Source organism: Micromys minutus (genome assembly GCF_963924665.1).
Source record: "Micromys minutus genome assembly, chromosome: 16".
In the NCBI taxonomy this organism is placed as follows: Eukaryota; Metazoa; Chordata; class Mammalia; order Rodentia; family Muridae; genus Micromys; species Micromys minutus.
In genome coordinates this window covers 37,342,061-37,369,850 of record NC_137985.1, presented here as the reverse complement: position 1 = coordinate 37,369,850, position 27,790 = coordinate 37,342,061, and the positions used below count along the sequence as shown (strand labels likewise).

Here is a 27,790-nt window from a genome sequence, read left to right as displayed (position 1 = left end):
CGTACACCAGCCCTTGGGCTAACGTTCACAGGTCTTCCCTAGAGAAGGGTATCAGGCCAGGTAAACTCAGTCTCTTTTCTCGGGTGTGTTGTCCTGGGACACTCAATCACTCCAGGTTCTGAGGGCATAAGCCAGGCTCACCTATGGGGTGTGCAAAATGCCTTTGTGTTGAATAGCTTGGCTCTTGGGACAGCATGGAGTTTTTCTTGTCTAATGTCAGGGTGAAATCAAGCCCAGGGCAAAGAATCATACATGCCATCCCAGACATCCTGGTTCCTGCTCCCAGGGCAGGACCAAAGACTGATGCCAAGAGGGGATAAGGGGTGGTGTGGGTGTCCCTGAGAAGCTCAGTCCAGAGGGCCTTTGTCTAAGAGACTCTGAGAAAGGGTCAGGTGGCAGGAAGCTTGGGGGATAAGGGCATCAAGAGAATAAATTAAAGGGGGGGCTTGAGGGACAAGGGGCCTGTGCTGTCCTTCAAACAGCTGGGAGTAGACCAGGGATGGGTGAGAGGGTGGCAGGAAGGGCTTGATACACTATCTTAACACCGTTTACCCACGTCCCTCTTAACCACTGCAGTGCACAAGCCAGGGGCTCAGGGCAGGACCCCACATCCCCAAGTGGCTTTTAACATGGCACAGGGGTAAAGGGAAGCGGCTGAGGGATATCTCAGGAAGGGAAATTATCCCCTGGTCCCCAAATGCTATAAGGCACGATTCTTGGAGGCAACTAGATTCCATCCAAAAATAAAGGGGAGGGAAAAAAAACCAAAAAAAACAAAAAAAACTTCAAAACAGAAAACGTTAGCTCCCAGGTCTACTGTGGCTATGCGCAGGCCTGGCCAATCCTCACCTAGCACCACAGGGGGCTAGCATTAGGAAAGTTGTGTTTGGAGAAGAAGAAAACAAAAACAAAAAACCCTAACAAAAAACGGGGGCCAGCCCAACGTCCCAGCTGTGAAGAGAGGTGTGAAGGACCACATCTCCAGTCGGAACACATTTGTTACAGTTAAAAAAAAAAAAAAAAGACTTGGGTTTCTGAAAACCCAAACCAGCTTTTTTCAAAGATGTCACCCTCGTATGTACCCCTGGACTTAGCAGCGTTAAGAGGGCTCTTGGCTCATGGGTGTTTCCTCTGGACTGGTGAGCAGATCCAGGCAGGGCGGCCTCTGAGTGGGCTCCTCCCTGGTTCCATCCAGCAGCGATGCTCCCAGCAGGCTCCAGATGGCGCTGTCCTCCCAGAAGGCGTGGCACTGGGGGCAGCAGGTGGACTGATGATCCTCTCCCCACAGACCGCTGTTGTTTTTATTACACACAGGAAAAAAAACCACAAACTTAAAAATGCAAACAAGAGAAGCCGAGGAGCTGAGGGACAGCGCTGACTTCGCCTCTGCATCAGTCCGTCTTCCCGACAGGCCATGGCTCCGGGGCACCGGCTCCTCACTCCAGACCCTGACCAGGCCGTATCAACTTCTGCTCGGCAGCTTTATTTACTTTATTTTTCTCACTTGTCAGGATTTTGTTGTGTGTTTTTTTGTGGTTTTTTTTTTTTTTTTCTGAATTTTTAAAAAAAAAACTTAGGACGTGGGGGCCACCACAGGGAAGAGGGAAGGGCTGTAGCTCCTCAATGCTACATACGGGAGGGTGGACTGGCCAGTTCATAGAAGAGCAAATAGGCGTCGCTGGTGCGCACTTGGCTGGAGGACATGGGTGTGACACTGTGGAAAGACCAGGGAAAAGTCAGAGCCTGTCAAGGAAGGCCACAGGGGACACAGCAGAGTGCCTGAGCGTGAAGAAATGTCTCCCAACTTCTCTATGCCAAGTTAACCTTTGTCTCTGTCCTTTAGATAGAGGTTTGTTGTTAAGGTTTTTGTTATTTTGAAATATGCGGACATGCTTTGTGTGTCTGTAGTGGCCAGTGGCAATGAACTCCTGCTCTCTGCAATAGCAGTGGGGACTCTAACTGCTGAGCCATTTCTTCAGTGCCAACCCTTTTTTTGAGACAGGGTCTCTCACATAACCAAGGCTGACTTCAAACTTGCTAAGTTGCTGAGGATGACCTTGACATCCTGACCTTCCTGCCTTTACCTCTCAGGTATTTGGTTATAGTGTGCCACCCTCCCACATGTGTATGATGGAGCTCTTGGCCCGACTTTCTGTCCATTCAAGATGGAAGCCGTATGAGGCGGTCTGCTGACCAGGAGCCCTGCCGGAATCCATCTCTCACCTGGAGTCATTGAAAGTGTGCCATTCGCCCGTAACCGGACTTCGGCAGTAGGCTGTATAGTGGCCTCCCATGGTGGTTCCGGAGTGATTGGACACAGCATACAGGTTGTAAACAGCATGGTCTGAGGGGGCAACACAGGCGTTAGGCATTCCTGTCCCAGTGTTCCTTCCCTTCCTCCCTTTACTTCCCAATCTTTCCCTGCTTTAAAACCATAGCTTCTACTTAAAAAAAAAAAAAAAAAAAAAAAAAAAAAAAAAAAGAAAAAAATTGGTTTTATTTCCTCAGAGTGTGTGTTTGTGTGTTTGTGTGTGTGTGTGTGTGTGTGTGTAGGTCTGAGGGACATCTTGATGGAGTTAATTCTCTCCTTCTGTGTGGGTTTTGGATCTGTCTCAGGCCATCAGCACTTTACCTGCTCACATCCTGATTTTTGAGCGTTTCCTAACTCACTGGCTTCCTGCCCCTTTGCCTTCCTCTCCGCCTGCCTTCTTCCCTCCTGCTCAAGTATACTCACTGGTGTTTTCTGAAGCAAATTCTCTCAAGTCCAGGTCTCTTAGTGGGAAATTCACAAATGTTGTGAGCTTGCTGGTTCGTATCCTGGATTCTGAGAACCGCTTCAGGTCTGTGATTGCTCTGAGTCAAGGACAGGAAGCAGGAAGAGAGTCCTTGGAGAAGAAGCTCTTCTCAGGAAACAGGACCGCAAACAAACAAGTCTATAGAGTTTCTTTCCTTATGCTGCTCCCCTCCCCCTTTGGTCCCTTGTCATCAGTCACCCTAAAAAGCCAGCTCCCCACCCCGGGGATTAAGGATACGGAGCACCAAGATCTTTGGGAACCTCTGGACAGAGAACTTCTTTATACATCGTTTTCTGGCTCTACAGCGGCAGCACGTCTGGAAGACAAGATAAAAGGTGCTAGAAAGAGCTTAAAGCCTGAGGCAGTGAGACTCCGCCATTTCCCAGCCAGGTGCGGTGAAGACGTCTGTTCTGTCAAGGGGGAGTGACTTACTGGCTTCTCATCCCCATCCAACACATCCTCTTTGGTGAAGAGCCTCATACAGTCCATTAACGTCACCTCAGGATAACCTCTCTGCAAAGACAGAAGGTCCAGGTCAGTGGTCACAACCCTGCAAAGCCCGAGAGTGGTGCCTGCGCTGGGTCTACGGTTGAGCGTACCTTTGCAATGGGCAACGAGAGGTCCCAGAAGGGATCGAAGACTGTGGAGCAGTAGCCACAGTCGGTGCATGTCAGGGAGCTCTTTAGCTGCCCAACGAAGAGATCTGGGGAGAGAAAGCCAGGGCATGCTGAACATGCTGAATGCTTGTCTTCCTTTTCCCACCCACTCCTGCCTTAGTTTTGAGAGCCACAGGCAGAAGCAGGGTCTCCTGGGATAAATGGTCCCTATGGCATCTCAAACAAAAGTGGGTAAAGCAGCAGCTATTTTCTGGCCTATATATACTTACCCCCAATCCGACTGTCTTCCCTTTCTAGATACTTCCTCCACATCTGCCGCCCTTTTTCTTCATCACTGGGGACCACAGACAGGAAGACAGCTAGGTCAGAACGCAAACCCTGGGAGGCGTAAGGGGCTATCCTCTAGGGTCTTCATATATTTACATGTATTACTTTTCGTGTTGCTGGGCATGGAATCCCTGGCCTTGCTCCTGTTTACACAACCCTCTGCTCTGAGCTGTATCCCCCAAGCCACGGTTCTCTTGAGCCAGGATTAAACCAGACTGGTCTCAAGTCCATCATCCTTCCTACCTTAGCCTTTTAAATTCTAGGATTACACGTATATACTACCATGCCTGGCTTCAACCTTTTAATCTTTAAAAGCAACCTTAGAGGATGTAACTTAGTTGCAGAGTGCTTGCCTGTGGCATACAAGGGCCTAGGTACACAGACACACGCACAATACTGAAATAAAAAGTCCGAGCTTAAAAACAACAAAGCAAATCCGATTCCCCCCAAAATCATTACTCTCATAGAATAGTACAAATGTCTAGTTCACAAAGACTTCAACTGAGGCAGCGCCTCCCCTTACTTACGGGAGATGATCAAGGTTCTCAGGGCTGGCCTTAGGCCTTGCTGCCACCCGGTTCACCTCATTGTGGAGACCATCCAGAAGGAAACGAAGGAATTCCTGAGCATCCTGCTGACTGAACCCAAACAGAGTGAGTGGGTGAGCAGCATCCATCAGACCCTGCTGGTGCTACCACACACCTTGGGGAGGACATGCATGCCAGGCCCTTACTTATAGCCAACGAAGCGTGGTGCATATCTCTGGATCTGGGTCTTGAACTCAGATGGGCTCACCACATCATTGGGGGATGATGTCCATATGGTCTGGATTAGTTTTGCAAACTCTGTTGGAAGGAGCCATTAAAGAGGGTAGAGAACAGGTGAGATTACTCATTTCAAGATAGGGTCCTCTGTGTAGCCCTGGCTGTTCTGTAACTAACTCTGTAGACCAGGCTGGCTGGAAATTCAGAGATCTGCCTGCCTCTGCTTTTCAAGTCCTGGGATTAAAGGTATGCACCACAACTACCTGGCTGAGATATTTTCTTTTTAAAAAGTTATTTTAAATTTGTGTGTGTGTGTATGCTTATGAGTGCCCAAGAAGGTCACAGGAGGGAGCTGGATCTGGAAACCAAACTCTGGTCCTCTGTAAGCGCAGTGAGCACTTTTGTAGTGCACACCTGTGATCCCCAGTTAAGGTAGGAAGATCAGGAATTCAGGGCCAGCTTAGGCTACATGAGACACTGTCTCTAAAACAACAAAACAAAACCAAGACTACCAACCAAGCCAAGCATCCCACAGATCAACTAACCAATGGACAAATAAGATGGAACACTGAAGCTGGAGTCAGATATGATCCTGTACACCTGATCCCAACACCTGGGAGGCTGAGGCAAGAGAACTGCAAGCATGACTCCTTGGTTATACAGGAAGAATATATATAATATATATATATATATATTATATATATATTACTATATATATTCAACCACAGATTCTGAAACTTGAGCCCCAACCAAGAATAGGCAAAGAAAGAAAAATAGAGGGCAGGCATGTATCCACAACACAATATCGCAACATCAGACCAGCCTGGTGGAGCGAAAGAGCTGAGAGGGGAGCAGTGACCACGCCCGCACGGGGCTCCTCACCTTCCATGAGGGCTGTGTGCGCACTGCTGGTGTGGCCAAGGTCCCGCATGTAGAGCCTCTGGAGGCAGTAATCTCTCAACTCGCGGGTGTTGCTCAGGCACTGAAGAATTGAGTTCATGAAGCACTAAGAGAGATCATCTGGCAATTAGTGGGCGTGCACACACAGTTCTGTGTTTTCATAAGCCTTGTATTCCCTGCTAATGGCACTATTGGGACATGGTAGCAACTTGAAGAGATGGGGCCCAGTGGGAGGCCTTCAGGTATTAGAGAGGCCTGTAGGACCCCACACTTTCTCTCTTGCATCCTGGCCATGAAGTGAATGGTTTTGCTTAGCTATATATACTGTGCTGTCTGCCTTGTCAGAAGCCCAAAAACAACAGAGCCAGTAAGCAAGCCATACCGAGCCTAACAAACTCACCGTCTTTTCTAGGTTTATTTCTCTCATGCATCTGTCGTAGGGGAAAGCTGACTAACAACACTGATGGGGTACAGACCCACACAGCACCTCTATTACCTGCATCTAAAGGTTCTCTTTCTTCCACCCAAAAATGAACTCTTCGCAGCTCCAGGCTCCCCGTTCCTGAGTGAGGGCAGGGGAGTGAGGCAAGTCCCCAGTATGGGGGAAGGCACTGTAATTGGCTACTTCCTACTGAGGTGCACAAAGGGGTGTGGGCACCCTGCTCAGCAGTAGGTGGGAAGTGATGGGAACCAGGAGGAAGGTCCAGAAGAGCAGCAAGCTCACAGTGACAAGGGCAACTTCCTTTTAGTAGTGCTTCCTGCTGGGGGCGGGAAGAGACTGAAACACCAGCCAGGAAGGGCAGGTGCCCTATAGGACAGGAAGCTAGCAGGAGCCAGGAGAGGAATCTATATTACCCCAGTCAGGAGGGGGGGAGGCTTCAGGAGGGGGGGAGGCTTCAGGAAAGAGGTGAGTTGTGAAGAACTTACCGTGTTCCCAAGGTTTCGAAGACCAGCCAGACCCTGGGCACTCTTTGAATTCTGTAAGCAAAGAACATGTCACAATGAGGGTGAGAGGTACAGCCCTGGGTCTGTACTAGCTCTCACCCAACACTTCCTTCACCACCATACTTTTCAGCCTCAGTCTGGGTCTTGGAGTAAGGAACACTATGTTCAACACACAAACTCTTCTTTCAGGGCTTTGCTTTTTTAATGTATTTCCCCATTTTTTTTTTGTCATTCTGAAACAGGGTCTTACTAGGTAGCCTAGTGAATGTGTGGTAATCCTCCTGTCTCGGCCTCCTGAGTGCTGGGATTACAGGTATAAGCTACGACACCTGGTTTCTCTATCTTTATTTTCTGCTACAGCGGAGACTAAAGATTAGAACTAGAGGCTAGGGATAATAATAATAATTCCAGGAATATAGTCTATTCCTTGTTGAAAGAAATAGAAAGTCCAGGGCAAGGCATGGTGATGAAGCCTGCAATCCCAGCCCCTGGGAAGCAGAGGTAGGAGAATTAGGAATTTAAGGCCAGCCTCAGCTACATACACAGTGAACCCAAAGGCTAGTGTGATCTGTAAGAAACAACAAAAGGCTTCATAGCTCAAATCCAGGCACTGTTTCAAATGACCTACATTTATACTAGATGTTCAGTATACATAAAGGAACCATAATTTCACTTTAAGAAGTTGAAATGGCAAACCACTCTAATTGAGTTTCGATCTTCAGCTGGGGAAAACTCGAGCTGCCTGCCATTCTGAATTGCCAGAAGACAGGTGGAATTCCTTCCAGCTGAACTCAGCTTCGAAGGGGCGAGCCAAGGCGGGAGGATCCTCCCTGCCCGTCTCAGGTTTCAACATCCTGACTGGCCACTGGCACCAAGCTGAGGAAGCACCTGGCTGAAGGTGCCACTCTTGTCTCTACTGTGGAGGCTGGTGAGGGGGTTGGAGAGAGAACAGGTGTGAGATTGCAGGCTCTCAGGGTTATTTGTCAAGGTCTCTTAGCTAATCCTGGGCACACCTCCTGGGAATCAAAAAACCTGCAGGCTCAAAGGGTTAAAGAAACAGTGGTTTGAGTTTGTGGATGGGTCTGCCACCCCTTCTTGGAAAGGGGGCTTCGGAAGCAGGCAACTCTGGAGCAACACTGGCTGGGGCATGCGTGGGGCCGGCTCAACCCTGATCAGAACAGGAGCCTGAAATAACTCAGCTAAAATTACTCATGCCATGTGCTGACAGCCTATGAGGCTGTCAGCAGCTCAAAGCCCAGGAGACTGTCAGCTTGAAGGGAGGTGGGGAGAAGCAGGCCGAGGGAGGGCTTTTCTCAAGAAGAGCCAGGCCCCTCCCACGAGTAAGAGGATCCTTCCCCTGGTCAGGTGTCAGGTCAGACTCTAGCAGGTAGAGAAAACACACCCAGAAGAGACGTGCTTTACACCTTCAGCTGGAGGAAAACCCCCTAGCAGCATACAAAGTTTAACAACCCCCTGCTCTGGCCTCCAGTGCTAACCTTATGTGGCCCCCAAGTAAACTGTAAATCCCACCACTGGGTGTCATATTTCAACAGTAGAAGGTTTGCATTTGTAAGGCCTTGGGTCTGACCCCTTGCAATGGCAAAATGAGAATTCTGCCTTGCTGATATCCGTGGTGGGCCCTATAAGTGGGCTACCACAGAGACAGTTCCTGCGGACAAAGACCTTATCAGAGATTTGGATAAAGTGGTAAAAGTCTCCCTTTCCCCCCAGAGCCCAGCAAGAAAGCGCCACAGCGATCTTCATGTGGTTCACTTGGAGGCACCCACCGAGGTGTGCCCACACACGATGCCCACTCACACCTAGTTTCGGTAGCTCTTTACTAATCCTTACCCCCTGTGCCCGAGACGACATCGGTCTAAACAGGCTGTAGAGACAGAAAGCATCCTACCACCGGTGAGCATGCTCACATCCACCAAGGCGGGTCTCAGCTCAGGTACTTATCCCAGCACTAGTGAGGGTGAGGAAAGGGAGGGGTCACCAGTCCACAGAGGCAGTCCTGCTTCCAGTGTGACTGGGCAGCTGGAAGGTGGGCAGCACATTCATCCTCCATGGTTGGTATTCTAGTTCCATTGGCTTGGGGGTAGAAAGAAAGGAGAGGCTCCCCTAAATCACCATTAAGACCCTCCGCTTTTGTTTTTTCTTTAGTGTGAGGAGACATGTTTTTATCTAAAATTTCCTCAGCTCCAAAACACTTAGCAATTTCTTCTTCCTCCCTTTCTTAGACTTAGGGTCTCACCATACACCCCTGACTAGCCTGAAAGTCACTATGTAGACTGGATACCTCTGCCTCCCAGGGGATGAGATGATAGGCATTTGCCACCGTGCCTGACCCTACTTGCCAACGTCTTAGTGCTCTATGTAGGAGGTGGGGGGGTTTCGGGGCTTGGGGGTGGGAGTGGATAGGGGTGGGAGTGGATGGGGGGAGCGGGACTGCTCTGGGCCAGGCCAGATATTCTTCAGCCATGAATAGGAAATCAGGAGCTCCAGGGAAAGTCAGCATTTTCCATTCCAGAGAAGAACAAAATGTCCCAGGAGTGACCTTTCTCACAGGGCAAACAATCCTACCTCTGGGCTGGCAGGGAAAGAGAGGCTAGGACTGAAAAGGTGGGCCCTGCACAGCCAGCCACCCGCTCACAATACCAGCTGCTTGGCTGGGACTCATGTGCAGAGGTGAGAAAGTTTGGACCTGGCGCTGCCTTACACTCAGCCATCAGCAAACCTAGCTTCGACTCAGTAGCAAGCACTGTTCTAGAGAGCAGATGCCACCTCCATAGTAAACAGCACTCCTCTGCCAGGGCAGGAGCGGGGGCTCAAACAGCCTGTCACTGGATAATGCCGGTTGGCATCTGGGCATAGGCCTGTAAGAAAGGTGGGCTGAGATTGTGACTTCACACTGGAGACCCCAGCTGAGGGGCATTCTTGCTTGATCTGCATGGTGAGGGTCAGCCATGTGTCCTGGTGACAAGCAAGGAGCCCGGTGTAGCCCTGGCACGGGGCAGGGCACGCACTGCCAACACAGGAGCTGGTGCCTGTTACATAAGACCTGTCAAGCTCAGGCCCCTTCTCTTTCCCAAAGGGACAGTGCCCAGCTTTAGCTCCAGAATTACTCAGGGAGCTGCTTCAACCAAGGAATCAACTGCCCGCCCACTCTACACAATTGAAGAGGGCCAGGAGGAGAAGGGCTCTCTCACCTGTCTACGACCTCTGCCCTTCACAGGGTCAAAGCACCATGGCAACCGACCCCTGGGAGACAGTCCATTTGGGAACAGAGAAAGGGAGATACCCTTTGATCCACCTTCCTTGTTGGAGTTTGGTCTTGGAAGAGTCACCCCCAGTACAGGAGTACAGCGTGTTGCCAGTTCCCTCTAGTCACACACCAGCCCGAGTCAAGGTTACGCTAGCCTGCACCTGTCTTGATATAGGTGACTGGGATTAAGAGGCCAAGAGCCACCAGGTGTCCGGGTTATCAGGGAAGCTGGTGAGGATGCCTTAGGGGCTTGGATATCAACAGGGGAGGGGTCTGCAGCAAGCCTTCGATCTCTAGGGAAGGGGGCATTCCTTGCTAGGAGACCCTTGGAAAAGAGGGGGAAAAGCTGGCAAGGTACATCCCGGGGCTCAGAGACTCATGGCAAACTGGGGTTGATCCCGGGAGCAAGCAAGACCCCAGACCTTCAGCGTGGGAGGTCCTAGAAAAGGGCCCGCGTACCTTGGCTTTGTTGAGCAGAAGCCCCACGAAGGTGGAGAGCAGCAGGGACGGGGACAGAGGGGAGCGCGGCCGCAGCTCCTTGGCGAGAGCGGGAAAGGGGGCGGCGGGGGGCTCTTCGGGCAGGGTCACGGTGTAGGAGGTACGCATGCTGCGGAGCGGGCGGTGGGCTATGCCCCAAGCCCAACGCGGTTGGCCAAAGGGTTACGGGGAGTCCCCGTGTCTTGATACAACCCGGACACCGAAGCCGGCGGAGATCCCACAGGACCCCGTCAGCGACGTGGGGCAGTAACCGCTACTCGCTACTGCGGGGCCCAGCGCGCGCTCCTCCGCCTCAACCTCTCCACCGCGCGCAGCCAACAGACCCGGTCGGGCGCTCGCGCTCCGGCGGACTGGCTGACCCGCCGAGCTTCCAGCTTTGCTACGTCATCGCCGGGGAGGGGTGGGGCCGGACCGGGACCACGCCCCGCCCCGCCCTCGCCCCGCCCCGGGAGCCGGCACGCGGACGCCGGCGAGGTCGCTGGGCCCGCCCAAAGCCGATGACCCTGGGACCACAGAGAGACGGGAACCCTACTGGAGCAAAGCGAGGACGCGCTGTCACCGGTTGGCCCAGGGGTTGGACTCCACAATCTTTGGGGTCCTTGGGAGACGCCCCCCCTTAAGATCAAGTGTCAGTCAGCCTGGTGCGCCTCCGCCCGGGCAGCAGGCAGTTGTGAACTTGGGGTTGTGGACCTTTTTGAGACTCTAAGGACAGCTAATTAATTTTTAGGGCAAAACGCACAGGCACCTTCATCTAGCATGCTGGGAACCCCTGTCTTCGTGTCTGTCAGCATTCTTATGGTCTGCAGGGGTCGAGGAGCCCTGGCTAGAAAAGACTTCCAACCACCTCTGGGGCTAAACTCCGCTCCTCCTCCAGACCTGGCCTAGCCCATTATCAAGAGAGGCGGTGCTCATTTTATCAGGTACAATAGGTCACTGGCCCTTTTGGCTCCAGGAAAGAACCATTTCTGGGTCCTCCTAACCAATTAACCAAATCCATCTCGTCTAGAATCTTAAATTTAACTTTTTATAAGAGGATGGGAGGAAGACGCTCGTCTTGTATGGTGGGGGTGGTCTTGTGTGTGTGTGGTCTCTGGCCCCCACAAGGGCAATGATTAAAGGCAGGGGGGTCTAAGGAGAGGGGTTTGTTTTTGATGCTCCGCCCCCTCACCTAACAGGGAAGCGCAGGAATCTGCGGAGAGAAAGTATCTTGTTTGGAGCTTGCAGGCTATTTTTAGCCAGTATTTTTAGCGTTTAAAAATACTCGGAGAGGCAGCAGTGTGCGCTGTTACTCATCTGTGGGCTGCTTCTGTTCCTCCTGGCACGCTCATTCCCACATGTACACGCGTACCGCACACACGACCACAGCCACAGGGGGATTGCGTCCGAGGTGCATGTGTGGGTTGTCCCCTGGGCCGCCCACAAAATAGGCATTTGGTGCATAGGTGGAGAGTACGGACAGTCTCTCACCATCTTGTCCTCAGCAACGGTGGCGGGAGGAGGAGGGAGCAGGAGCCACTGGGCAATGAGGGCTGACACGGTTGGAGGCATGATCTTCAGACTTTGACCCAACCTGGACCCTGGACACACTGCAACAGCCCTTTTCTCCAAACTTCCGTCTTTGCAGCAACACCCTTTTCCAGGGGGCAGGTCCCACGCTCCGTGCCTCAGTGCTCACATTTGATTACAGCACCGCTGTGAGAAAACCGGAGCACCTTGCACGTGGTCCAGGAGACTGTGAAACTGTCTATCCATAGGCTCTTTCCATTATCATTCCCCTCTTGTTTCTCTGATCCCTGCCACCAGCTACAGACAGCACAGTAGGCAAACATGCTGGCCTCTAAGACTGACTACCTGAGTTTGATTCCCACGACTCAGGATGGTTAAAGGAGAGACCCTGTTCACACAAGTTGTCCGCTGACCTCTACACTTACAAAGTAAATAAATACAACGATTTTTATTTCAAGATGGGATCTAACTATGGACCCCTGACTGGCTCAGAACTGGTGAGGTAGCCTCATGGAGATGCTCCTGCGTTTGCCTCCTGAATACTGGGATTTAAGAAACAGAAGTAGGCTACTGGTGGTGGTGGCACATGAGCACAGCACTCAGGAGGCAGAGGCAGGTGGATGTCTGAATACAAGGGCAGCCTGGTCTAAAGATGGAGTTTCAGGACAGCCAGAACAACATGGAGAAATTCTGTCTTGAACAACCAACCAACCAACCAACCAACCAATCAACCGAAACCAAAAACAAAAGAGAAAGAAAGAAAACAGACCTAGCTGAGCATATTGTCCTGTAAACCTAGCATTCAGAAGACTGAGGCAGGAGGATTGCTAGCTTGAGGCCAGCCTGGACTCCATGGTAAGACCAAGTCTTAACTCTTTTCTCCAGCAGTGTAGCAGCTGGTGGCACTCACAGTCCTGTAAATAAACCTCCTCCCTGGCTGCTGTAAGCAGCTCTAAGGAAACTCAGGGTCACCAAAAAGGGGTGGGGATAGAGGGATTGCTTGGGAAAAGGAAGGGGGCAGCAGAAGTGAAAGCCAGATGAAAGTGGGGGGCCTGAGGGAGTATGATCAAAATACATTAGATGCATATATGAGGATGTCATAATGAATCGATTATTATGTATAACGCATGTTAACAGAAAACATTAGGAAAACAATAGGTGAGGAATGGTTAGATGGCTCATCTGATATTGGTGATTGCCACCAAGCCTAACGATCTGAGTTTGAACCCTCCCCTTGCAATTGGCTGACGGAGGGAAATGAGTTATTTGCCATGTGCTGAGGCAAGGGTGTGCCCACACGCAATAAGTAAATGAACGTAATAAGGACACTCACGCTAGATGCAGTTCAGTTGGTAGAGTGTTGGCCTAGCACGCACAGAGCCCTAGATTCAGTCCCCAGCATTGCATAAACTTACATATTTGTAATCCCGTGAGATGAGTAGCACAAGGTCATCCTTAGCTATATATAGCTTTATAAGGCTAGCCCAGGTTAAGGCCGAACACACACACACACACCTTGAAAGACCAAGCACTGGGATATGGGCTTTATATATGCTGGATAATTTCCATAAGCACTCCCTGAAGCTCTAACTATTACTTCTCATTGATAGGTGAAAGACTTTCTGTGCCAGAGAGGTCAGTGTTCTGACAGGACTGCAAATGACTCCGTAGGGCCTTGAACCTAGACTTGCTTTATAGCCACATTCACTTTTAAAGCAAGTACTAAGAAATTCTAGGATGTTCCTTCTTTTTTTTTCTTTTCTGTCTACTTTTAAATTCTATCCAAAACTTGGGTTTTGCCAGATGTGGTGGTGTACACCTATAATCCCAGCATTTGAGAGGCAGAGGCAGGAGGACTAAATTTGAAGCCAGGCTGGGTTACATAAGACTGTGTCTTAAAAAACACAGAGACCAGTTCCCTGAGCAGATGGAAGCCTCGGGGCTTGATCCCTTGGACCATAAAAGCCAGACCAAATCAACCACTGCTTGGGTGGGAGGGGGCACAGTTCAGTGGAAGAGTTAGGACTTGAACTTGATCCTCAAAGCTCCAGCAAAACAGCAACTCTAAACTGTCTATAAAGCCTTCCCTAATTAATTCCACCCAGTTCTAAAGACCCATTACTTCATCCCCTCAGTTTGCATGCTGTTAATTTATCCGGATATGTTTACCTTTGCTTTATAGCTGTAAAACTTGCAAATGGTCTCAGATGCTGTGTGGCTTATCTTGGTTGCTCCAGCACCCTGGGCTCTCTGGAGCAGGGTTGGGGGTTCCTTGATGAAGAGACCAAGCTCTGCTGGGAATCCTGCAAGTTGCAGTTGTCCTCAAGGGGAGGGGTGTGTCTGGTTTTACATGCCAAGGAAGTGTGCTGTGGGTGGGGGTGCTGTCCAGGAGATGCTCACCCACTGTAGCATGGCCTCTGTCCCCATGGCTTAGACTTAATTACATGAGCACTCCCATCTTGGCGCTGTGCCAGCATGCTCTCCTTTTTTTTTTCCCTGGGATGCAGGAGGTTGCCGGGGAGGTGTGGGTGTTTCTGGTAGCAGGGAGTGACAGATGGGGAAAGCTGTTGCATGGGTGTATTTTGAGAAATCTAGGGTGAGTGAAACAGATTCACACAGCATCCAGTCTTGTCCAGCAGGTCCGAATGCTGCTAAATGAAGCCAAGGAAGATCTATGGCTTGTTCCTCAACTAGCCATATTCCTGTGAGACCCTTTCTCTTCAGAGGCATTTCCTAAAATGAGCTTCATAAAAAGGAGATAGTCCTTTGGGGTCTGAATCTGGCTGAGGCTCCATGACTTAAGTCTGAATTATACAGAGCCATTTGGGCTAGGTTGAGTCCTGCAGCCCAAAGCTTCTATTTCTCTGAGCTATTTCCTGCCTCTGGTGTAGGACAGGTCGTTTTCTTTACCTCAGTCAGGGTTCCATCTACAAGGACAGGGACTGAAAATTATCCTGCTGTTCTCAGATCCCAGTAGGCAGCTTTGTCCAGGGTTTGGTGATGCTGCTTGGGCTCAGGAAGATGTCTCAAGGCCAATGGCCCAGATCCCAGCAAGTGTCTCTCTGCTGGCTTAATTGAGGCCTGAAAAAAGCAGGGGCTCTGAGTTTTTGGTAAGGTTTTGTTGGGCTCCCAGCCCACAGTATACTTTGCAGAGGAGAGTCAGTTCACCCTTCCCATCAGTGGTAGGAAACTATTTCCTTGTAGGAGTTAGACCCCCACAGGTCAAATGTTCTGTGCTCTTTCAAGCTCCAGGAAATCTGGCCTGAACCAGCCATGTTCTAGAAGCCCACACACTTCCTTCTATTGCTTATAGCTCTGTCTCGGGTGCTAGTTTTATGTATCCATTGAGGTAAGAGGGGACAAGGGACCACGTGTGCAGCTCTGAGTGCTGAACATGATGTTTGTTTCTGAGGCTGATGGTCAGTGGAGCGAGTCCCCCAGGGGCAGGGAACATTTTGCTAGGCTTGGATTAACTTGTGTTGCTTTGCCCCACCCCAGCACTATATTAACTTAAAGTGACATCCTGGAGTGTGTTTGTGGGGGGGGGGGTGGCTGAAGAGAAGACAGGATGGATGGAGGCTTCTGGACATCAACTGAAAAATGGAGCTAGAAAGTAATGACAAGGGCGGCTTCCAGGTCACTGCCCATATCAAGTCCCCCTGAGATGGAGACGTTAGCACTATGTCTATGTCTATGATTCTAATAATCATGCCCAAATCTGCCGCTCTTTCTCCTCAGTAGCTACAGCTTGTTCTGGTCATGGGGACTCTTGCTTTATGTGTCTTCTGAGTGCCTTTTGCACAGACTGAAAGCCTCAGGAAGTTTGGCCTCTTGGAGTGGTTGAGCCTGGCTGGGGTGGGCCAGGTAAGGATGGGCCCCAGGGTCTCAGGTTGTCAATCTGGACAAATAAGACAGAAGAGGTTCAGTCCAGTGAGGCTGGGTCAACAGAGTGAGAGGGCAGGGGAGAGGAGAGGAAGGTCTGCTTTTTGTCCTGGAGTTCTTGGGCAGTCTCTGCTATCCTCCACTTGTTCAAGTCCAGAGTCCCACCCGAGAGGAGGATCACATGACCCTGGTTTATATAATCTTCCTGTCACTGAACAGCTGGAACCCAAGGCTTCAGAACATGAGTCAGCAACCCCAGTGGCAGACAGGACCCAGAGACTCAGATGCCATTACTTCTAGAAACAGTTCCCCGAGCAGAGAGAAAGGGCGCATAAGATTGTGTGTGCCAGAGAAAAGCCTAGGCCAGACCCGGGGCCTCCGGTCCCGGCCTCTTTGTGGAAGAGGCAGGTTCCTAGCCTGCTGACTATGCTTGGAAGGGCCCTGGGCCAATCCCTGGCTCTTCTTGGGGAGAGGAGGTAAGGCTTGGGAGGGACAAGTATAAGGCCTGAGGCCAGCAGGCAGCGAGCCAGGCCTGGCCAGGGAGCAGCTGGGGGGCGGATCATAGGAGGATTAGGAGGGATTGTAGGGTTAAAGCACAGGCCTGGCAGTGCTCACTGGGAACAGCTTGTCCTTCCATAGGCCCCAGGAACAGAAGAGGTGGGGCAAGGGGAGCTGACTGGGTTGGTGCTCTCTGGCTTTAAGCTCTCTGCAGGGCTGAGCCACCTGGGCTGGCTTGCAATCCCCAGTGGCAGAAACACCTTGGTGGCTTCTGGCTCTTCATCCTGCATTTTCAGTGAAAGTGGGATCGTAGGGGAGACCCTCAGAGCCCCAGGGCTGAGTTACACCCTCACTTACTGGCGTGTTGGTGGTGCCTCCATTGCTCATGCTCAGCGAAGCCTGTGAAGCAAAGCGCCAAGCTGAGGTTGGCTGTTACTGGTTTATTGGCTGTAGCTGCCTCCACCTTCATTGCTTGGTTTGAGCCTTGTGGCAACCCTGTGAGGTGGGCAGGGCAAGTGCCACCGTTCACTTTTACAGAGGAGGAAATCCGTCTGAGCAGATAGGTATCCAGAGTTAAAGGGTCAGACCTTGCCTCTTTAGAGGTCATGGGCAGCTGGTCTCAGCCTCAGATGACCTCTTCCCTCCCTACCACTGAAGACACAAACACCCAGGCCTGCCTCCTACTGTAACCATGTAAGCATGGATCTCCTGAAGTGAGCTGAAGGCAGGGACTGGCTTGCACTTCTCTTGTGTCCTAAAGCCAGGAGCCAAGATGACTGACCTTTACTGAGCACCTACTATGTGTCAGGCTCTTTCGGAGTAATTTATGAGCGATTTCATTTTACAGAAGAGCAAATGGACTTAGGAGTTAAGGAAACCTCCAGAGAAAGCCAGGTGCATGGCCCCGGGTTCTCAGAGCACGAGTGGTACTGAGTGGTACCGAGTGGTACCGAGTATGAGTATGCAGCTAGAAAACAGCACCAAGAGAAGAAACCTCACTGTGTTTTGAAAGAAGCCATCCCAAGAGAACAGAGCTTACTGAGAAGCTTGTGATGGGGCAGATTTCAAGGCACCAAAAAAGTTGCTCTCACTTCCTTAGGATACAATCAACCCCTGGAAGTAAGCCTAAGAGGGCTGAGGTTAAGTGAGGTCTCTCATGGTTGGTGGTGTTGTACTGAGCAGGGCTCAGGGTGAAATAAATGCTAGTTTGGCTTTAGGACACTCTTGACCACCTTGCTAGGCGGGAGGGATGCAGGTTCCAGTGACCGAGTTTGCTCAGGGTATTTGTTACCCCTTTGAGGTCCTTTCTGGAAGCAATTCTTTCTAGCGCAGGGCTGGGTTAGGGCCAGGTGTCCCCAGGAGAAATGATGGGAAAGGGGACAGCGGACTTCAGGAAGAGTCGTAAATAGTAGGAAGATGACATATAACAGCAGATGTTGGGAGTCTTGAGTGTATATAGCCTTTGGCCCAGAAGGCTTCAGCCTTCCCATGCTTAGACAACCTGAAAAGCTTGTAACAGGGCAGATTTTTTAAGGCGCTGTCCTGAGACCATTTGCTTTAGAGGGCCTGGCAAAGTGCTGAGCCCATAGGTGATTCTCCAGCTGACTTCCTGCAGACCCCACAGAGAAGCAGGCCTATATGAGAAGAGTTCCTTTCTTCTGAGCAAAGGAAGAGCCAGCAGAGACTCCCTCCACCGAGAGGAGCCTGTTCATCGCCCATCACCTCTGTGAACAACACTGGACACGAACAACAACCAATAGGCCCTACAGCGTCCCGTAGCCAACCCTGATGGCTAGAGTCTGAATGTCCTGTGAGACATCTCCCATGGCACTTCCCAGGTGGCCCAGCAAGGCTCAAACACTTTAAGAAATACTATCAAAGTTGTCCCAAGGTCCTTTGTCATGACACATTTTAGTCTGTGACCCAGCCATAGTCCTCAGCCCCGAACCAGCTCTCTAAAGCACTATTTCTAGCTGTGGCATAGCTCTCCTTTATAAAGGACATAAGGAGGGGAACATAAAGAAACAGAGAACACAGCACCCAATCCTCTTACCGCATGCTTGCTTATGTGTTCTTTTGCCCATCAATCCACCACCCCCACCCCAATCTATTCCCCTATCCAACCATCCATGCAATCAGCAGGTCAGCTGAGCTCCGAGTTGCCAGAGGCACACAGGAGGGAGGTAGAGAGAGAGATACCATCATTTTAGATCTCCGAGAGCTCGCCACCTACTGGGCACACTGATAACTACAGGAGAGGAGGAAAGAAGTCACTGCCCTAGGGGAGGCGTGTTCAGGGATTAGATGTGAGGGAGACCATGCCAGCCCCTGGTTAATCTCCAACAGAGCCTCTCCCCTCATTCCAGTCCAGGCAGGCTGGAGCATGGAGGTATTAGATCATTTCTATCTCTAGACAAAAGACTCTACACTATTTTCTCCAAAGATACAACCCTGCTCTCCAGATACCCTGAATCTAAGCCTGCCGGCATCAGGGGAAGAGTCTTGCTATTCCTGATATCTCATGCCTGGACAGGAAGAGCAGGGATGGGGTGGGAGGTTGGCTCTCTACACACAGGTAACATGGTGATCACTTCTACTGTGACATCCAGCCCTGGATGGACCAGAGCCCGCAGGGGAGGACCCTGACATTTTGGACGGGAGAGCACACAAGGAGAAGAACAAGGTGGACGGGGGGGTGTCTGAACATTCTAGAGCATCTTTGGACCATTCCCAAGTGTGTAGGCCTTTGGAGCATGGGGCAACCTTTCCCTGTGGCTTTAAGCCATGGGACCACCAAGTCATGCTTGCTCATCATGGAGGATGACCCCGGCTGCTTGTCTGCCACCAATCACCAGTCAGGTTGGGAGTTCTGTTCTTAGCCTGGCTCTTTATAACACCGGCTTTCTCCCCAGCCCCTCAATGGATCCCCAAAAGTAAACTTACCATGGTGTCTCGCCCTGGAGAACTGGGGCGGCTGGGCCCAGAGGCCTGGCCCTTGCTCTTCTCCCACAGTGTGTAGCGGCCACTTGGTCGGTAGGTAGGACTGAGGACTTCAGGGACTCGGGAGGGAGGGGCTTGCGTGAGCACCTGTGGTGCACTGCCCTTGCGACCATAGTTCTCCAGATAGTCTGTTAGGTACTCAGAACGGCTAGCTGCTTGGTAGAGGCCCTGCAGGGCACAGAGCTCCTTACGTGTGCGGGCCAACATGGGGCTGCGACCCAGGTTTCCTGGGTCTATCCTAAAGCCATCTGAGGTCCGGTAGCCATCTGAAGTCCGGTAGCTATCTGAAGTCCGGAGGCTGGAGAAATCCCGGGCCAAGTCTGATTGGCTGTTGGATTTCTTCTGGCTCAGGGTCACACCCTGGTCTCTGGCATTCATGGGCAGGTAGCTGAGGGAGTTGCTGGTCACTCCGTAAGGAAATCCATTGCCTCCATTGAATGCACTGCCCAAGGGCCTTTCATTGCCGCGGGTCTGGCTCTCAGACCGCTTACTACCCCCAATGATGTCAGATCTCAGCAGGGGGCGGCCCCTGTCACAGTCCAGGATGGAGGAGGGGCCATAGGTGCGGGGCCGTGGGAGGAAGCTGGTGGGGGAGACCGGCTTGAAACCAAGTTTTTCCTTCTCCAGGAAGGAGGCGGCCAGGTTGGCCCCATAGGAGGAAGGGGTGTAGGTGCCATAGCCCGATTTGGCATAAGGGGCATCTGTGTAGCGGGACGATTCTGTATAGCGCTTCAGGGTGGAGGAGAGCTGGGACATCCTTCAGGGTGATACTCAGTGGGTACTGGGAGCCTCATGAGCTGAAAGACAAGGAAAGCAGTTGTCAAAGGGTCCTGCTAGGCACCAGGCCCACACTGTGCTTTTTCTTTTTGCCAGGTGGGCCAGGACCTTAGGGCTCAACAGGGGCCAATTGGAGCCTGTCTGTCATAGGCTGCTTAGCTTCAGAGAAACACACGTGCAAGCAGATGTGTACATGGACTTGGGTGTACTCCTGTGCCCACAAGAAAAGTTCAGCAAAAGGCCCACCCTCTCCAGTTCCCCAGCCCTCTATGTCAGAGACTCCAACTGAAAACCCATGTGGGTCTTCTTGTACATCTTGGCAGGAACTTTAGAGCTGGCAAGAGCTGGGGTTTGGGGGAATCCCATCACCCTCAGTGCACAGACTGAGAGACATGGGCATTGAGTTATAACTGCTTCCCAGCCTTTGGCAAGCAGTACCCTTCAGGTATAAATGACCCCCCCCCCTCAGGAAAGGAAGTGATGGGGGGAGGTGGGGATGGGGAAGCAGAGGGGCTGGACCTTGGTCTCCAGACCTCCCTTATACTCTTCCTTGGACACAGGCACCTGCTGCTTGGGTCGCACAGAGCACCACACTGGGGACAGGTAGGACCAATCTGTTCTCTTCCGGGATTTGGCCTTGTCTTCTAAGTGGAGCTTAGGAACCTATGGCCTCCTAGGAGGTTTCAGAACTAATGCAGGTGCCAAACTGATCCTAGAGTTACTTGACTTGTGTGAGCGGCGCCGCCTAGAGTCGAGATCCTGTACTGCAGACATTCCCAGACTTCAGGTTTTTGTAGATTAATTACTGAATGTAGAGGTCGGACAGCCCTAAAGGCCATGCCTTTTTTTTTTTTTTAAATAATAATAAAAAACCTATTGTACAGATACGAGCAGTGATGCTTGTTTGCCCAAATTCACATGCTATGGAAAGTCAGGATCAGAACCCAGGACGTGGCCCAGCACCCTTTCCCACCAGTCTTGCTTTTACCAAACCTCATCGGGAGTTAGGCAGTTCTGGAGACTCCTAGAATCCCTCCACCACGTGGCAAGAGGGGAGAAGGTGCTTTGTTGAAAGGGGCTTGGAGGACCAGTCTCTTTTCTTCCGGGACCCTTAAACAGTGGGCGGGGCTTAGGGTGGTGTGGGAGAAGGGAGACCTAGCTAGGAGTCTCAAGAGTAGCATACAATTTAAAAAATCTCTCTCCTCCCTCTTCCCTCCTGTGTGTGTGTGTGTCCGCACACGGCACATGACACATATATGAAAGTCAGAGGATAACCGGTAGGAGCCAGCTCTGTCTTACTACCATACATGTTTGGGGGTTCGCCTGTTGGTCGGCCATGTTGGTGGCAAGTGCTTTTACTTGCTGAGCCTTCTTACTGGCTGGTTTTGACTCCCCCCGCCCCCGCCGTGATAGACTAGTTGAGCAAAATTACACTAGTTGTTGAACCTCTTTGAGCCCCAATTTCCTCCCCAGGTAAAAGAACAGAATAATGATCAGGATTCCTATCTCAAAGGGCTGCGTGAGGACTAAAAGATAATAACACGGGAAAGCACTTAACAATGACTGGCTATTATCTCCTTCCCTAACTAGCCCAGCCAGGCAGCACAGCTCCTCCCTTTGTAATCTATAATAATGGCAGGGCTGGCCATCCCCTGGCCTGGCCAGCTTGACCTCAGCCCAGGCGCCAGACTTCCCCCTGCCGCCCCCAGTGAGTTAAGTGGGTAGTGGGTAGACATTTAGCCACTCAGCAGACACTGGCTCAAGCAGACCACAGCTTGCCCAGGCCAGGAGCTCAGCTCACTAGGGCAGGGAGGAGTTTGTACCGAGCCCCCGAATGCTGAGGACTTGGCAGGAGGTTGTAGAAACTCAAGCCACTGAAGTCTCGGGATAGAGGCAGAGGTGGAAGGTGAGGGGGTGGCTCCAGATGGAGATCCTTAACGGTGTCAGAGACCTCTCCGGTAATTCTCAGTCCTGGTTGGCACGAGAAAGGCTGTCCATCTGACTGTCTTCCTTGCCGGGCTCAGGGGACCCCAACACCCTGTGTGGACACTTTCTTGTCCATTACACTTCCTCCTCCCATGGGACTTCCAGTCTGCTCTGGGAGATGGTAATTGGGTGAGGGGGTGAGGGTCTGAAGTACGGATAGGGGGAAATCACTGCGGGGCAGGGGTACAGAGGCCTAGGGATGGTGGCAAAGGACCTGTCTTGTTCTGTTTCACGTTGGAGAACTCCATCAATAATGCAAAGTCAGAGACTCCAGGCCTTGGGAGCTGGGCTCTGGGATACCCGGCAGCCAATCAGATTGGTCCCCACCCTCAGCGTAAGAGCTCATGACTCCTCCCCACAGCTCTCCCTCCCTTCTCCCAGACTGAGACTCCTGGGGAATTGGTATTCTGTGGGCACTGCCTCAAGCCTGTGACCTCTCTTAGCCCGGAGGATGACGCACAAGTGCCCAGGCCAAACAAGATACAGCAACAGGGACAGACGGCGCTGGCACTTTTAAGACCTGAACCTGGAGCCCCATCTTTTAGCTCACAGAAGCCTGGGGAGAGTTCCCCAATCCCAGCTCTCTTGTCTGCTCCAATCGGGGCTGGCAACTGCCAAGTCTCCCCTGTCCCCATAGTTCCACCAGTTGCTCTATCACAGCCCCGGAAATTGCCAGGTCGAATGCCTAGCTCACAGCTCCCAGGGTAGGAAAGGGTTTCTTTTTGGAGCTGAAACCTTACACACATCTCTCCCCTCTACTAAGCCCTACTTTTGTTGTAGAAAAGTTCCACCACCTCGTAGGTGAGAAGACAGTTTACGTTAGTATCTCTTGGCATTACCTGGTCCTGCTGTCCCTGGAGGTTACTGTACGCACATCGGGGCGGGAGCTTCAGTTGGGGAATCTGCCTGTGGCCTTGCTGCGCAAGACAGGGACAGGAAGGGCAGCACTCACATGGCTTTGAGTCTCCCTGTTACCACAGGAACGAGCTGGGACTGAATGGCTCTTTCATGGGGCAGTGGGAGGCCAGCCTATTGGCTAGGATCCCCCACACTCCTCCCTGTCCAGTGTGGGGCCCCTGTTGCCTGGCTCCTCTCATTGTTTTTCCAGAACTGGCAAGTTCAGGCATGTGGCTGCTGGCTGTTCCTCCCCGGGTGCCTGCCACCTTGGACAACGGCAGTAGTTCCTACTCATGCCATTTTTGCAGAGATGTTGACATCTCCCTTCTCTCTGAGAGTCTCCTGTCATTTTGCAAAGTTTCTCTCAGAAACTGGCATGGTGGCATAGTTCTTCTGCACAGATGCACTTGACTTCCTGTGGGGACTCCAGAGCCATGCAGCTGTGGCTCCCAGCCAGCTGGTCCCACACACCTACAGACCAAGTCTAGAACTCCCTGAGGACCTTGAATGCAGCTTCTGACTTTGTCTGCTAGACAGCCTCCCTAGCCTTCTTGGCACTGTGCTCGAGTGTAGAATCCTGAAAATCTCTGGGCAGAGGCAAGCTTGAGCTTTTTCAGACACATAAATTCCCAGGCTTACAAACACAATTTAGAAGCCTATATCATTTGCATCAAATGAAAACGAACAGCTATCTGTATTTCTAAATGTACAAGAAATTTAAACAGTGCCTTTCTTTTTTGAACAAGTCTTACTTAATAGTCTGGGCTGACCTCAAAGATTCTTGTCTCATGTCCCAAGTGCTCGCGTTGTAAGTACGAGCCCCTGTCTAATTGTGAAACTTTCAAGTTTTATTGTTCCTGCTTCAGATCTTAACAGGTCTTAACATTTAAAACTGTACCAACTTGGGCTGTCGCACGCTAACTCAGTTCTCCAGGCGGCTTGTCATATGCGAGCGATACATCTACTTGTAGGTAAGGGAACAATTCTTTCTGCAAGTAATGTGGGTCACCTCCACGGTCAGGCTGCTGTCTGTGCTGGATGGGACTGAACTCTGCTCACTGCAGTTACTCTGAAGCCATCCATTCCCCCCACCCCCATCCTGAAGGCAGGACCATGGGGAGGAGGACCCCATCCCCCTCCCCCTGACCCCCAGGATGCAGATGTCCATTTATCCAGCTGGGAGAGAAGACTCCTTGCGGGAGCAGCCCCTGGATTTTCCACTGGAAATGAATGAAATGAAGCCTGGTGTAACCCGAGCTGCTGTAGCACAATGCTGATCGACTGAGAGATGGTGAGAGAGGCCTCTATTTCATCCGCTCTGCCAAGCTCTGTGTGTCCCCTGGTCCTGGCATGTACCCCAGCACAGGCTCCTGGGCCCCAACCTAGTAGCAGACATATTCCTGAGCCTCCTTCCCCCGGCTGCTGTTTAGCCCACTCCCCAAGGTACCCACACTGGGTGAGTCAGGGGTGGAAATGAACCCTGTTCCCTGAGGCAGCCAACCACCTGGCATCAAGTCACTGTCATTTCCTGCAGCTCACGTGAAGGGCTCCCTAACCTGCCCAGCTAGAGGAGGGACTTAAGCCTCAGGAATCCCAGGCACTCCTGGCCCTGGAGGCAGAGGACCAGTGATACACCACATCTTAGCAGATTCCATGCTCCTTTCTGTCCCAATGCGCTCATCTTTCCGAAGCAGAGGCCTATCCACGTCTGTGACTTTGTCACTGCCCACACTTACCTCCTCTACTCACAAGACACTTCATGGACACACCCAAAACAGCACTAAGTCTCTCTTTCCTCCTACCCAGATGTTTGGGGCAGGTCAGCGGGGAGTCCCAGACAGTCTCACTAGGTGCTTGGGAACCTCCACAGTGGTGACCTCAGAGCTTCCCAAAGCTGCTTGCTAACCATATCAGAATGTGCTGACTGAGGAGTAAGAGAGGTGACAGGGGACATCCTGTCCCACCTATGACCCTTCCTCCTGGCTGCTTGGATCCCTTGCTACACTCTCTGGTCACACTCTCCACCCTGGCAGATGTGGAGAAAATGGGAGAGTTATCCATTTACATGTTATACCATCGGCTTCCTCTCAGGCCTCTTGAACCCCGAGCCTGACCCTCTGACCTGTTGCTTAGTGCCCCTCTCTATCAGAGGCTTGTTGATAGCAACCCACCCACTTTTATCACAGAATCCTCTCACCTTCGGGGGTCAGGGAGGGGGTCCTGTAAAGGAATTTGTGCAGGTCTCCATTTCTCTTGCATTTAGGAGGTATCCAGAACTTGGGAGGGGATGAGGGATGAGGAGGAAAAGTGAAGAGATCAGGAATTAAAGTGATGAGGACATCCTGGCTTGTGGAGAATTGGGTGGGCCTAGGAAAGAGCACTACAGAGTGCTTTTTGATTTGGGCTTGGGGTGGATGGATATCTCTACGAGTCCAACAAAAGGCAAAGAAACAGGCTTCCTAAAAGCAGAAGGTATCTTACAATTTTCTTTCTCACCTCCTATGCTCAAGTCCCCCTCCAAGTGCTCCCTGCTCTGGAGAGTCCTCTCGCCCCACCTTTAGGGCTTCAGTTGTCCTCTGTCCCCATATCTTGAGGAGCATTTGGGTTTGGTTACAACACTCACCAGGTTCAGTGGGTAGCCTCTCAAATGCTCTCCCAAACTCAATGAGGCTTTACTTAACTGTCCTCGAAGCTCAGACATCAAAGAGAGAGCTACTGACCTGTGTCCGGGGGCACTGGATGGGGCGAGGGGGTTTCTTTCCCCCGCAGGGAAAAGACTGCCACGTAGAGTTCAGAAGCTGGAGTCTGACTGGGGCCGGTAATCCGGAGCTCAGGTTACGCTAGCTAGATATATATAGTATCTTATCTGACCTCTCGGAGATGGCAACTTACTTGCATTCCAAGCCCCAGGAGAATTAAAGGGGCAGTGACAAGCCCACCTTCCACCCGATGCCTGGTAACTGGGTGAAAGCTGAGAATGAGCTAGAAACCTGGGAGGGGATATTTGGAACTAATAGGAAGTATCAAGGGGGGACAGAGCAGAGGGCTGGGGGTGAATTTGAGTCCCAAACATGGAGAAGGTAGATTCTCTAGTGCTGTCAGTCACAGGTTGAGCAGACAGGAAGAGGCCAAACTGCTAACCCAGCTGTGGGAATTTTAAGACAGGAGGGACATAGCTCCTCCCTACAGACATGGACAGAGAGTGTGGTTGGGACCAGCACTTGGGTTTCAGCCCAATATTGTTTTTACAGTGGACTTCTAGGTCTAGACCTGAATTCTTATTCTTCCCCCTATTGGATCTAAGACAGCTTGTGAGGATACTTAAGTCTCCCAATCTTAGCTATGTAGTTTGTAAAACATGAATAATAGAGCTAGCATGGTGGCACATGCCTTTCATCTTAATACTCTGGAGGCAGAAGCAGGAAGGTCTCTGAGTTCAAGGACAGCCTGGCCTAAAAAGCTGATTGCCAGGGATACATAAAGAAACTCTGTCTCAGAAAACAAAAACAAACACAAACAAGAAACCCCCAAAGGAACAAACAAACAAAACCCATGAATAATAACTGTCATGATTATGTCTCACAAGGAAGATCATAGTTTTAAGCTTCCTCAAACATAGCAAGAGTTCAGTAAACGACAAGCTTACTGGTCACGTTCACTCATCTATTCACTATGACTGTTAGCAGGCAACCCTTCCCAAAGGAAAAAGGCCTTGGTGGCCACCCCTCAGATACCAGCCCTGTGGCTTTCCGAACTAGTCCACATCCCCAAATGGAAAGATCAGACAGATTTTGCCACTTTCCCAAGGCGACAGGCCAAACCCCTTTCCCCTTTGCTCAGAAAAAAGAAATGATTAAGTATGGCCTCCCCAGGCTGCCAGAAGAATGCTTGGCTCCAGAGGGGGCAGTTCCAGTCTACCTGTTGAAGGGTTCAGGGTTCCAGGGTATCAAAGGCAGGCTGGACAGGGTCATGGGAGGAGGGCCTCTCTGCCCTCAGTGCACCTGTCTGCTCCCCAGATGATTCTTCTGTTTCTTGATGGCTCTCCCTGGAGACTGGAAGGCCCCCGGGCTGGTGCCTCCACCCTGTCTCAGCACAAGGTACTGAGTCAGACTGGGTCCTGGTGATGCACTTTGGGGGACGCCCTCATTCCAATCCTCATTCCAGAGCAGCATGCATCTACAGCATCAAAGAGTAGGGGACACCCCCACCCCAGCTCATCCACCAGTTCTCTATGTCCCTTGTTTTGTGGTTTGATTGGCTCACGAGTGTGTGTGTGTGTGTGTGTGTGTGTGTGTGTGTGTGTGTGTGTGTGTGAGCTTTGTGTTAGGGAGATAAACAGCTCCTACTAGGATCTTCGACTCAAGTTCATTCTCAAAAGCTCTGGGGTTAAGAGCTAGGAATTCTCTCTCCTCAGAAGAAATAGAAGCAGTTGACCAGGACTCCCCTTGGCAAGTTGCAGGTCAGAGAACATTACATGGCTACTTTTGCTTTGGGATTGGTGAGAATTTCAAAGTTGCCTCTTTCTGATTTGGGATTGGTGGAAAAATTTTCCCTTCCGCTTAACTGCTGGTTTCCCTTTAAGCCCCCTTCCCCCGCTTTGGAAAACTGACCAAGAGACAACCCCGAGGAGGTTTAACAACGGGGAGGGCGGTAGCTGCACACACACGTGGGGAGTGGGGATGTCAGGGTCCAGGCGTCATTCTCAGTCTACACAACACACAGGGCGGGGAGACCGGTACTCGCGGTTACAGTGTTTCCTCAGAACACATTGATCAGCACACAGATGGCTCTTCCTGGCACCCCGAGCTGTCAGCTGTCAGCCCCTCTCACATACTGGCACCCACAGCTGGAGTTCCCCCTCCGCACAACTGGCCCTCGCCCTACATTTTTCACGTCCAGACTGCCCAGGCTGTCTTTGATACCCTACTTTCCGATTCTCAAAGCTGGTACTGACCCTGGCTTTTCCCTTCTCCGACCTGCGACAGGTGGCACGTACCTGCCTCTTCTCGGAGGATGGACGAGTCGAACCGGGCACAAGCATGGAGCTGCGGATGAGTCCTGGCTGGTACTGGCGCGGTGCAGCGAGCAGTGGCTGACGCAGAGGGCTCCCTGGCCTCGCTCGGTGCCTGC

The 27,790-nt window shown here is 51.5% G+C and overlaps 1 protein-coding gene across 6 annotated transcripts; it reads right to left on the bottom strand.

Annotated features, from left to right (window-relative positions):
- Positions 1-306: 306 nt before the first annotated feature.
- USP2 (ubiquitin specific peptidase 2) lies at positions 307-27,790 on the bottom strand. Of its 6 annotated transcripts, none has more exons than XM_080930313.1 (13): positions 27,657-27,790; positions 18,944-19,797; positions 6,331-6,381; positions 5,386-5,509; positions 4,473-4,584; positions 4,267-4,377; positions 3,682-3,746; positions 3,395-3,498; positions 3,228-3,308; positions 3,033-3,111; positions 2,735-2,842; positions 2,224-2,344; positions 307-1,714 (listed from the first exon to the last, which is right to left on the bottom strand). In XM_080930313.1, the coding sequence occupies exons 2-13, from the start codon at positions 19,754-19,756 to the stop codon at positions 1,627-1,629; spliced, it is 1,857 nt and encodes a 618-aa protein (XP_080786439.1). In that variant the 5' UTR covers positions 19,757-19,797; positions 27,657-27,790; the 3' UTR covers positions 307-1,626. The 6 variants fall into 6 exon arrangements, with proteins under 6 accessions (XP_080786439.1, XP_080786438.1, XP_080786440.1 ...); XM_080930312.1 differs by lacking the exon at positions 27,657-27,790 and adding an exon at positions 25,381-25,464; XM_080930314.1 differs by lacking the exon at positions 27,657-27,790 and adding an exon at positions 24,397-24,537.

What these genes read in the sequence shown, in the direction of transcription:
- USP2 (XM_080930313.1), bottom strand. Translation starts at nt 19,756, where the DNA reads ATGTCCCAGCTCTCCTCCACCCTGAAGCGCTATACAGAATCGTCCCGC. An exon ending in ATTTGCTTCAGAAAACACCA is followed by an intron (nt 2,345 to 2,734) that starts GTGAGTATACTT and finishes TTGCCCCCTCAG; the next exon opens with ACCATGCTGTTTACAACCTG. An exon ending in CACACTTTCAATGACTCCAG is followed by an intron (nt 1,715 to 2,223) that starts GTGAGAGATGGA and finishes GTCTTTCCACAG; the next exon opens with TGTCACACCCATGTCCTCCA.